Below are 12,814 nucleotides of genomic sequence, written 5' to 3'. Positions count from 1 at the left end.
ATCTATGTAACAGGTCCAAAAAACATAAGATGGTGAGTATTACTCCCACATGTGGAGTCCCAGTTTACATTTTATGACTTTGTCTCTGGTCTCTTAATGCAATATATTACTTTGTAAATAGAAGTAAAGAGTGTTATGATGTTTTGTTTTTAAAACCTGTGTTGCATCAGATCCAAATGGATTAAGCTAAATGAATTGACTAATATCTCACAATGCTGAGACAATTTATGACTATGAGACACAAAGTGTGTTGATGCAAAACCTTGTGGAAAAATTACAACTAAGGAATGTCTTAAAACACGACAAAGTGTTAAAAATTCTAATTTCTTTGCAGTTGATCCTCATTTTAGTCCAGCTTTAGTCATGCTTGAATTTCTGATCCTCTTGTTTTGTCTCTAACTGGTCCCAGCTTGGTCACCAACCTCTCCTAAAGTTGTCTCTTTTCTCACCTTTTTGAAAAAGGGGTTTGTTTTCGACATCCTTGACAATTCTGCAACAATTTTGAGAACATTTGCCCGGCAAATGTTTAATTTATTGAAATTTTCATAAATGACTGAAGTTTGGAAATCAAGAAGCCCTGCAAATGCTTCTATTCAAATACTACAATTTTCCTCCCAGTGAGATTCAGGCTTTAAAGGCGTGGGACATTGAAAAGCCAATTGTTCATAATTTTTCTGATTCCAATCCTACTAGAGAGGACTGCAAATGTCTAGATTAAATGAGTGAACCACACCTTTAACAATAAACTCAGATTTGCTGTAATTTTTCTATTCATGTATTAATGTGCTCATTTAGAAGCTTTTTAAAAAATTATTAGCTATTCTGAAAGTAAAATGGTTTTTAAATCCATTTCCCAAGCTTGCTGAAAGTCATTTCATTCTAAACAAAACTAAAAAGTCATTAAATAACTGCTGTGAAGTGGATTTGAAAAGAAAGATGTTTTGTTATGGAAAGAATCTGAAAAGTGAATTTAAAAAGCCCATTTTATCAGTATAATGTTTAACTGTAGCAGTGTAAAAAGATGATAACCCATAACCAAAACACAATGACTATATTTAACTGGTATCTGTTTATTTATTTATTTATTTTTTAATTGAAATTAAAGTTGTATCCAAAATAAAGCAAATTTTAACAATTAATCCTTTGAAATCACTACAAACACATCAGTTATCAATTTTAAGGCTTGGCGACAGCTGGAGTAGATCTTAAAATCAGGTGTTTTAGATTGATTTTTGCATCCTAGGACTATAAATAATTTTAAATTTGAATATTTTGAGTTTTAAATGTTTGCAATCTGCATGTGAGCTCTGTTTCTCTTCTCATACCGAGCTGTCTCCCCTGGATAGTTTATTGTAAATGCTAACGGATTAGTAAATGCTTTGAAGGTCATCAGAAGCAAGCCTCAGTCTGTCATTCTTTAATAGGTTCTATATACATAGTATTTAACAGATCCACCAGAGAGCAAGTACTGATGGAATAACAACCCCCCGCACCCAAACAAAACAAAACTAAAAAATAAAATAAAAATAAAACACAAAGTGATCCAACATCACAGGCTCTGCTTGACAGGTCACTAATCAGTGTAGGCTAGTACTCAGTGGTCCTATCTTACCATCTGCTGTGATATGACAATATCAGTCTGTTAATTCTAGACTATCTCCACCTTGGAGTTGGGGTAAACGGCCACAACATCGTAGCCCTCTGGAGGCTGGACGCGAGCCTTGGCGTGAGTCTCGCAATACAGATTGTCCTCGATAAAGAAGTAGCCCCTTTGCTTTAGGTTGATGCTGCAGTCGTCGCAAACAAAGCAGTCGGGATGGTAGAGTTTGTCTCTGGCCTTCACAATGGTGCCACTGCACAAAAGTCACAGGTTATTATTCCAGTATTAACAGATACATATAAAGATGAGGAAGGCCTGTAATCCAAGGTACACTCCGATTGTGAGAGACAGACTGTAAAAAAAAATCCAGGAAATCTAATTTTATTTTAAAGAATTTTTTTTTGTTTATAATGATGCAGAAAATAGCCTGGCAAGCCACCCAATATATGGGAATATTTAGTCTGGCAATGACCCATGACCATCTCAGTCATAAGGCGAAATCTTTGGTTGTCTTCCAAACTGTCTACATATTCTATTAGACAATGAACAACATTATGAATGTCAGTCAACAGGGCAGTCCACCATACACCATCCAATAAGATGCAAATACATCCTTTTTCTAAATCAATGACTTAAGTCCCTCTATCTGCTCTTGACTCAAAGAAAACCCCAAGTCTAAATAGTCCAAAGTTGATGCCAAAGCTGTTTCAAATGAGCTACCACCATCTTTGTTGCTTTGGTCTATCTCTGTGCAGGTCCTGATCTCGCCCACCAAACCGACAGAGTGCTGTTATTGGCAAGACACAAAACTGCTGGGGCTACAATGGAGTGTGGCTAGATCAACCTTATTAGAAAATGGAATAAACACAATATCACTGACGCATGCCGCAACATTCTCACCTCACCATGACGTATTCAAAGGACACACCATGGCAACAGTAAAACCCTGACGCCGCCACAGTGTGTGTCTTTTGAAAGCAGCTTATGTCATCATGGAATATAATCCAGCAGCCCTCGAAAGGTCCCCCTGCTTAAGCCAGAACATGCCCAAGCCCATCAAAAGTTTGCCGGAGACCCTAAGGATAATCCGGAGGAGCATTTGGAGAAGGGTGTGTTGTCAGATTAGTGTTTGGATGGTAAAGGAAACTAAGTTGCATCCCAAGAACACCATACCAACTGTAAAGCATGGGGGTGGAAATTTTATGCTTTGGTGCTGCTTTTCTGCAAAGGGGACAGGACGACTGATACTTATTAGGGAAAGGATGAATGGGGTCATGTACTTTGAGGTTTTGGGCAAAAAAATAATTATTTAATGCACAATTGTGTAAATAAATTCTTAAAAAATTATGCTTGTGATTTCCTGGATTTATTTTTATATTCTGTCTCTCACTTGATGAAAATTGCCGGCCTCATCTTTTTAAATCAGACAACTTGCACAATCGGTGGCCAGCCCGTTTCTTCTTCATATCCAACATTAAAGGTGTTCTGTTTGGAGTTATTGGGTGTGTGCTGAATTTAGTGAAAAATCTTCGTCAGTGACAATTATAGATGATTTTAGAGATCATTTAATGATGAGACCGTTTTTTATAATAATGTAATTAAGCTCACAATGGATTTATTTAGCTATTAATGCCCTGTTAAAGCCTAAGTGGGTAACAACATCTTGATTTTTCATTTCTTTTTGAAGCATCATAGGGCTGTGCCAGTGAAATACATGATAATGCATCATTTAAGAAAACAGTAAAAAGCAGACGGAGGTTTCGGGTAGGTGACGTCACTGTAGAGCTCTGGCACTTAAACACTTTAAAAGGAAAGGTAATTAATTGCACCTCAGCTGTTTATTCAACCTTCCATTATCATTGCAAAGCAGCCATTATCATGTTTTATGGCCACTCCTAACCCTGTAGGTATTTGCATATTAATTTGCATGTTTTCTATCGGGCAAGATATAAAAAAAACTGCATTGTTGCACTTGGAAACTAAATGGCATTATTAAATTAGCCTGCTAGCTGCTGCTAAGTTTAGAAGCTCTGTGCTTTACTTGGTCACACAAAGCAGCTTTAACAACCTTAAAGGTTCATTAGGTGCTCGCATAGGTTTTACTTAGTGGACTTTGAATGTTAACTCATAATCCTGCTGCTGTTTTGAACCTCTTTCCCAATTAACTTGAATGGCTAGCAGGATAAACGCCTGACACAGTGCTCTACACACAATTGAAAATGCTCCGAGGTCACAACGGGCTTACTGTGCCCTACAAGTCCCCACAAAGATGTCTTGTTAATGAAAAATGGAGGCACATGACATCAGCGCCTACCTGCAGCTGCTTTTATGGAGGGATAACCGGTACTTGTGGTTACTTTGGCAGAAGGACCATGTGTGCGAGGACGTTTACACACCCATGTGTAACTGTGCAGCTATTTGGGAAAAGGGTGTGGAGGGTTGCTTTGATTAATCATTAAAGTAAACTCTCTCAGACGTTTCGGCCTGTTGGTGCAGGCTGAGGGGTGGTAACCTCTCTGATTCAGATCCGAGTAGAACGCTGACTCACCTGCATGGTTTTTGGTCTTAAACTTTACGACTGCAGGTGGTGTGGTAAAGTAAGTAGAAAAATTTAAATTTCCAGATGTGCTTTTAGTGTTTTTGCAACAAATCACTCACAGCTACCTGATTATTTCTGCTCTGCATGTTGACATTGTTCCTCACTATAGTCACTTTCACCGCACAATAAAAGTAACATGTTCATAAAATACTTACACAATGCCATTACAGCAGCGTGTGCACTGGGGTAGCTTCTGAAGGCCAGACAACGGGCTGGGGATGGGGTTGGTAATGGGGCTTCCCAGTTTCTGAATCGGAGACCTGACCGGAGACCTCAAACTTCTCATTCTCTCAGTTGGAGACATACCTAGGAGAAACACCACCAACAGTTTAAACATGATGAAAAAATACAATTTTACAAAGAAGCATGCATGTTTGACCAAATACAAAACTATTGGTTACAAGACATTCAATATTATAAAGTCATTATCACTTCCATAGAACGGTGCCTCCAACTATCTCCCCTTTGAGATCATACCTTCAGGCCATGAACTACACATCTTCTGCACACCTTAGGTATTTTCTGAAGGTATCAATATGGAATGGCGGTTTAAAACATCTTGAGAGACTGACAAAAATGTTATATATATATATATATATATATATATATATATATATATATATATATATATATATATATAATCGGTCCGTGACATTTTAAATACGTAAACAACTAGTCTCGCCTAATGAGTGTATTCGGACAGCCAATAAAGGAATCACTGCACAGAACTCATCCGCCATTGTTGTTGAAAGAATGAAATGTCCACCAGTCATCACAATCCTGCTGAGCACTACTGAATGCCCCTTTGGTTTCAGGATTTTGGCTGCCTGTTGTAAAAGCACACATAATCTCCCCAGATTGATGTGTGATGTGACAAGTGAACCAGCAGTTTTGTGTTTCCATGTTTATCCCAGGACTATGATCCCAAAAGGGCTTATGTGTATTTGAGGAAAATTCTTTCAAGTTCCACGTGATGAGACCTTAAGATGAGGTCTGGAATGTGATTGAAGTTGAAAGTTCTGCACAAGGTTTATTATCCTGATTGGGTTCACTTCCTTGAAACTAAACATCCTTCATTCAACCTAAGGTCTCAAGCTGACACCAAACACGTTAAATGTGCTTTTACTGTTTAATTACCATCCCTTTTGGGTTATGCGTAAGGTAACAGCATAAGTGATCATTTAGGAGGGATATGTGCATCTGCTTTAAGCTAGGACATTTGCTTAAAACCAAACTAGACATTTATTTTCTAACTAGATGCCAGAAATGTGATCGCACTGGAAAAATAAATGAATAAAAAAACATCTTTCAGATTCAGAACTGCCTAAATCGGTAAGATTAATAATAAAAAAGCAAAGTTTAAAGAGTTGTGATTTTGGTGAAGGCATAAAGGTATAGTTTTTATTCTGCTTGGCTATAATGAAGTTTAAGAAAATATCTTGGTTTTGGGGTATTTCAACTGTCACCGGTGTAACACAAACCTGGACCGTGTTAAAAACATCAGACCCTATTGCCCTTTTTCTGACGAGGTCAGGCCACGGTGTATTTTTTACACCTTGACAAGTCAAAACATGAGACCAGCCTGACACCATTTAGTAGGGAGCCAGGTCAATTATGGGCTTAGACGTTACTCAGTTCTTTTTCACAGCCGTATAAAGTGAAGGTGTTGAGATGTAGAAGCCCACACCCTGATTTCTACATCACATTTACCAAATCTCTCCTATTCTATCTCTGCCTCACACCTTGTCCTCTGCACGACTCCAATGTGTTTGTTTCCCAGTACACTCCATTCAAGTGTCAAATTCAGCTGTGGTATTTCCTGCAAGGGATTCATCAGTCAACCTGGCTCAGCACCAGACAGGGAAAACGTCCTAGGCTCCCGAGTCCAAGAAATAACCATCACACCGTAATGCTACATCCACACCACGAACATGCGGACATTTAACCTACTGGCAAAAGCAGATGAGAGATGGCTTCTTTGTGTCTAACTTCAGCTCTGTTACTAAACAAGATGTTAATGATGGGGCTGATGATAGTGGAGGTGGTAGAGACGGTTTGAAGCTTCCCCACAGATGCCTTCTTTCATTAGGAGCCGTCAACTTCAGGCATTTAGTTCTGCCTGCTTACATAGAATGAAAGTGACATGCTTCATACTGGATGTCTGGGCCATTTCAGTGGTTTCAAGAGCAGCAAAGGCAGATCAGAGGAGCACAAGCCCAGACTGCAGCATGACCTCCCTGCACTGATGACGTGCCAACAGAGGATATTCAGGCCAACTACGACTAACCACAGTATAATTACTAGCCCACAGTGATCTTCTCGTATGACTGCTTCATGATTATGGTAAAATGGTAAATGGCATGTATTTGATATAGCGCCTTCTAGAGTCCTGGAACCCCCCAAGGCGCTTTACAACACAACCAGTCATTCACTCATTCACACACACATTCACACATTGATGGTGATGAACTACGATGTAGCCACAGCTGCCCTGGGGCGCACTGACCGAGGCGAGGCTGCTGAGCACTGGCGCCACCGGTCCCTCCGACCACCACCAGCAGGCAATGTGGGTTAAGTGTCTTGCCCAAGGACACAACAACAGCGACAGACTGAGCGGGGCTCGAACCTGCAACCTTCTGATTACGGGGCGAACACTTAACTCCCGTGCCACCGTCGCCCCATTAACTTATGGACTAACTTTAGGTGTAATTTGCAGGATCGATATCTAAATTACCCACTAATAAAGAGTAGCTCATGTCATGTGCAACATGTGAACACACAGAAGAACTTCCTGTCTGACTTTTTCTAACGTTGCTGCTTTCTTTTCCTTTTATTGTTACTTGATTCCCATTACTACGTAACTGTGTTGGAGCCTGTGGAATTCTGGGTAAACAGACACTCTTGTTTACTCTGACTTTAAAAGCCCCTAAAAGTCAACATGATCTCTGCAGGAGCTTTCTCCTTCAAACGGGGGAACCGGCTAAAGTGATTTAAAAGCCTGACAACGAGGCATGCATTCAAAGAGTGACGATTTGACTTCAACCTAAGTGTCAAATGTCAACTTGCCCCCCGCCCCCCATTGTGGGACCATTTAAAAACAACAACAGAGGTGTGTGCAACATCTGTGGCTGGATTTCACATTCTCACACAGATTAAATGTCACTTATAAACCCTGACAGAGAAGCACGCAGCTTTTAAAAGGGTCCCAATGTAAACTTGAGGTGTCTGACTGAACTTAAAGCGTCAATTAACATCACGAGCTCAAAAATGATGCTTAGTGGAACAGAAAGGTTGCTATTTATCTCAGTTCATCAGTGTGTGTTGTGTTCTCTCTCCCTCCAGTTGCTTTTAGGTCATCCATCTTCTTCAGCTCTGGCGCTCATATTCCTTTAAAGGGTTTAAGAAATGATAAATTAAAGGAACTGTGTGGTTTGGCTCGGCTCCAGCCGTCACTGCTGGAGCAGTTTGCATTATTCCTCATGCTGTGAATTATCCCGTCAGTGCTCACATCAAAGGGTGAAATGTTATGATATTATTTTACAAGAGAATAAAACCGGAGATTGATTTAGTTCAAAACTTTTAAGAACAGTTTTAATTCAGTTGAATGGCTTCATTATCTGGTATCTCGGGGTCTTGTTCACGAGTGAGGGAAAGATGGAGCATGGGATTGATGGATGGATTGGTGCTGCATCTGCAGTGATGGCGTTGTACCGGTCTGAAGAGACTTCGATTTTCTGGTCAATCTAGAGGAGAGCGAAGTCTGGGCGTCTCTGCTTAGGCTGCTGCCCCACGACTCGACCCCGCAGAAACAAATGGATGGATGAATGGCTCCATATGACAACATAAATGGAATTAACATGTTCAAATTAAGATGGAAAACTAACATAATCCTTCAAATTAGTTGATTTTTGCAAAACTGATTAACAAAAAGTGGTAAAATCACAATACTTAAAAAATTATTTTGCACTATTGTCATGTAAAAAAAATTCTAAGTTTGAAATTTCACGTTCATGAGTCATCATTATGGTTTCTTATTGACCATGTCAAGAACCTAAAAAAAGTGCTTTATCAAACGGTGAAAGGAGATAAGATATCACTGACTGGTCGTGGTTCCAAAGTCTCTAATGTGAATCTGGTGTCAAGGTGTTGAACACTCAGAAAAGTTCAAGGAATTAATCCCACTTGTCACAATTCCACACTGCAGAATATGCACGCTCAACACAGGGAGTTCTCTAATCTGTTTTTGATGTACTCACTTTATATGCAAGTGTTTCATTTATTTTTTAATGTCAAAGTGTAGCACACTTCAGCTCATTGTGGAAAAAAAACTAAGTTTTATCACTATGAAAACTTTACCTCTATAGAAAGGGGGGGGGGGGGGGGGGAACTCTGTGATACTGTTAAATAATTTACAGCTGGATTTATTACACTAATTGCAACTTAATTTATTTTTCTTTTCTCATGGGCGCGCTAGTGATAATGGTGAATCGCTGGGTTAACGGTCCATTCCAACACTCGGCTCTTAATAAGCACCCCTTAAACTTTTTTCCTGCTTTGATGGTAAACATGACACATGAAAAGAATGTTTTAGTTCCAGGGATTAGCGTCGTCCTGCTGCTGTCAGCATCACATGACCCCTTCTGAAACGCTGGAATGCCAAGTGGTCAGACAAGAAAGCCATATTTTTCACTTTATTGTTTTATGTGAAGTTGTTTTTGCAGCAAACCTCATAAAAACTTCCATCCACTGCATGTTTATCCATAAACGTGCCATTTTACAGCATTTCATCTTTCTCCATTTTCCTTTTTGTCTGTGCTTTTCTCTCCATTTTATTCTTTCTCTCTCCCCCCCTCTATCTGCAACTTTCCTATAAAAGGAAAACTATGCCTCTAAGACAGAGGAGCTCTTAGGAGTCAGAGAGAAACTGAGCAGGAATAACAGACCTCATCTGCATGGCAGGAAATATTTATTTCAAATGTCTTGGGTTTACATGAACCATCTGTTTGCACTGCATTGATGCACAAGAAATGTCGCCAACCCTTCGTCAGTCCAAGTAAGTTGTCTTGCACACGCTCTATGACTGACATCTGTATATAAGCAGCTACACTATTGGCGAATGCCGAGTGGCACTCAATTCATACTGCATGAGGCTCTACGGGATAGGGGATGGGCTTAGCAAGAACATTGATAGTCTACCTTAAATCACAGTACATGGGAATAAAATCACTTTTACGGATTTCTCAAAAATCATACATAATTACTGAAAAGGGGCAAACTATGAATTATAGCTTTAAGCAAATGGAAATCTGCACTTCTGTTATTTTGAAAGTTTCCAGATCTTTTACACTGCTTCCATGTCGACTTTTTGTCTAGTTCAAACTCAGCTGATGAGCTTGAAGCATTCCGGAAGCGTACCACGTAAACCACGGGCTCGAACTGCCATGTGATACTTACAATTCCAGTGGAAATGTCACATAAGACGATATTTAGAACTGATATAAGGGAATTGCTTCTGTGCATTTTTTTTTAAATCACAAGTTGGTTTTAATGTTATTTTATAAGGGAGACATGCACACCCTTTTGTTTGAGGAAGACATTTCAGTGGTTAGAATTTACCCCCACAATTTTCCTAGTTACTCTAAATCAACACAAATCTTTGGTAGTACTGTGTGTAGGTCATGTACAAACACAGAAAACCATACCTCCATCCTCAGCCTCCAAGATCTCCTGGAGATACTTGAAGGAGCCAGACTGTTTGGGCTCTGAGACTGGCTCTTCGTAGTCCTGCAGCATCTTGTAGACGTCTGACTGGAGGTCAAAACCATTACGGCCCCCAGGAGACTGTGTGGGAGGCTCTGGGCTGCAAAACACAAAATAAACCAAAGACAGTAGTTAGATTTTGCAACAAAATTGAAACACCATGTGACAGAATGGGTGACAAACACAAGTTATCGTTTTACTGGTGTCCAAATGGAAGTTATATGATAATGAATATGAAACCAGTGCAGCAGATTAGGTTATGTGTAATTTTTCCTCTGGCTTGGGGGTCCTTCCACAGTCCAGAACCATGAGTGTTAGGTTAACGAGTTTCTAAAATAAACACAGGTTTGCGTGCGCCTCTGGCTCTGTGATGTACTGCAGATCTACCCGTGTTGTTTTTCAAATGCCAGTATGAGCAGAAGTGGCTCAGAGTTGATGTGGAAAAATTAAAAAGCATTTCAGAGAACGCTACAATAAACAACTTTTAAAAGTTGTTATTTCATTCTTTTTAGGTTTGTTCAATAGGGAGCCTAACGCCTGGGACACACCGGCCGCCGAAGCGCCGTGAAACGGGGACCGCCTTCATTCGGCGCCCTTGTTATCCTATTCTATAGGCCACATGGGCGAATTCTGGCAGTCAATTCTGGCAGGAAGTCAAACCTAGACATGAGAGGTAGGCCGGTAAATTTAACACAATAAAGCATTTCAAAATACATTTCCGCGATAGTCAAATGTGTTCGTAAACAGACACTGCATAAAAACCACATGAACACACACACACAGCGAACTTGTGTGTGTGCGTGACCACGTGAAGGGGGTGTGGTTTTGGGTGTCTTTCAACCGGAGCAAATGGGACAGAGACGCAGAAAGTCGTAGGCCAGCTATTAACAACTGGTTCACACCATAAGTTCACATAGCACATTGACTCCTGCAGGTTGATGAACCTCGCCAGGCTGAAGTCCACCAATCCGAAGGCGGGTGGGTGGGTGGAGGGGGGTGGGGGGTGGTAGGTCGCGTTTTCACAGCATCTGTCTGCATTCCTTTGTGGGGGTTTGTAGCCTCTCAAGGCTACCAGGGCATCAGATTCGGATAAGAAGACTTTGTTTGGGTCAGGCTGAGATAATGCCTTCAGTCTTAAAACTGATCATTCCAGTTCTTCAGTGAAGCCAATTTTGGGTTTTTAAACTTGTCCATACCATCCGGTGACTCTCTCCGAGATGACGTCCATTTTGCGCACTAATACCGGTATCGCAGCTAGAACATTGTCCAGCTTACGATTCACCTCGAGTAACATCCCAGTCTGTGAAGTCTCCACATGGACGGTGCTTTCCGTGGGTACGGGTCGCCCTCCAATCGCTCCCGTCTTCCCAAATTTCCAGAAAACCAGATATCCTCCCACTCCAGTCAGAAAAAATCCAGTGATCATCAGGCCGAATATCCACACGTCTTCGACATCCTCAATGGACAGCTGGGGGAGGCATATGATGCTCCATCCCCTCCAGGAATCCAGCATATACCCCACCGGGTGTGTCCCCTGTGGGCATGTGGGAGCCCCCTGCTCCGTTCTCATAGTTGAAAAAATCTTATTGATCGCGCTGAATTACCAATTTATCAATTCCATGGTTAAAAATAGGGTTTTTCAGAAGAAATGGAGAGAAGCGCTCTGTGGGCAGACAGGACAAAGAGCCTTGGGAAAAAAAGATAAGGGAGCGAAAAGAGAAGCGTCTGTACTCCGCGAGTGCCAGGACATCACGCAGAATCTCTCTCAACATAGCTGCTGCTTACCATGTGGTCCGATCAATAGTGGTTTTCTCCATGTTTAATGCCCTTACTATCATCCTGGAATAAGGATGTAAAGTTTGCTAAACATCCATTTTATCTTTTTTTTTTCTTTATGTAACATGTCTTATGTTTTTATTGCTCTGCATCTTCAGTTATAATGTTTAGCAAGAAGTTATTAGTTCAGTTCAAATAGGTTTATTTGGTCAAAAGTATGCTCATTCATTATTTTACATTCCATAAAAGTATACTTCTTTAACATAACAAACAAGCTGACTGCAAAGGTACAGGCTGAAGCTATTGAGTGTAATGCCTACCCTTTCTTTACAACTTAACACACATTTTAATATGTATTTTTGCATCAGGTTGTCAAACTGGTAAGCAGATACTAAAAAAATACTTTTCAAGTGTAATACATTTGTATATTCTCTTTAGATGAGAGAGTGGAACATAATTTGATGTCATCTGAATAATTGCGCAAGAGATCAACCCCTTTAACAGAAACACAAAATCTCTTTGTGTTTGTTTGCCCCTTTTTAAAATAAACCTTTCCACACCTCTAAGTTCATACCGGCTCTGTCTTATTGTAAACATGTTTAGTCATGTTTGTGATGCAAGTTTATTTTTTTTAAACATTATTTTTAGTGTATACAAATCTACTAGGCCATAGAATTTTAAAATACGGACATTAATAAATAAAGGATTGGTCGGTTGGTTATAATTTGACAATGTGAGGAGCCTAAAAGACTTTTTCTGTTTTGTATTTGATTTATGGGTATTTATGGGCATGATTAAGGATTTAAGCTGTCTTTGTTCAGGACATATCTGGGTTTATATAATATTCCTATCAGTCTTGATAATTTCCTTTTAATATTATTAATATGCAACTTCCAATTTAGATCATGGTCAGTTTTGATTCCCAGAAATGTGTTCTCATAAACTCACTCCGATGGTTTATGGTCAAGCATTAAACTGGTTAAGTTTAAGAAAATCATTGTTCTGTGTTTTTTTTTAATTCAATTTAACTATATTTGGCTACTAAAATGTGAAAACACGAATAATTAAATTGTATTTAA

At 39.9% G+C, this 12,814-nt stretch overlaps 1 protein-coding gene across 1 annotated transcript in view; it reads right to left on the bottom strand.

The window, feature by feature from the left end:
- Positions 1–1,338: 1,338 nt before the first annotated feature.
- pdlim4 (PDZ and LIM domain 4) overlaps positions 1,339–12,814 on the bottom strand; it is a 59,061-nt gene continuing 47,585 nt past the window's right edge. The window contains exons 5-7 of the mRNA XM_015961419.3: positions 9,902–10,059; positions 4,355–4,505; positions 1,339–1,853 (exon numbers count right to left, since the gene is read on the bottom strand). Coding sequence (XP_015816905.3) covers positions 1,649–1,853; positions 4,355–4,505; positions 9,902–10,059 — 514 coding nt within the window. The 3' untranslated portion in view covers positions 1,339–1,648. The remainder of the gene's footprint in view (positions 1,854–4,354; positions 4,506–9,901; positions 10,060–12,814) is intronic.

The sequence above is a fragment of the Nothobranchius furzeri genome, chromosome 10, assembly GCF_043380555.1.
Source record: "Nothobranchius furzeri strain GRZ-AD chromosome 10, NfurGRZ-RIMD1, whole genome shotgun sequence".
NCBI lineage: Eukaryota > Metazoa > Chordata > Actinopteri > Cyprinodontiformes > Nothobranchiidae > Nothobranchius > Nothobranchius furzeri.
Note: the sequence above shows the minus strand (reverse complement) of the source record. Positions and strands in the feature narration are given on the sequence as shown.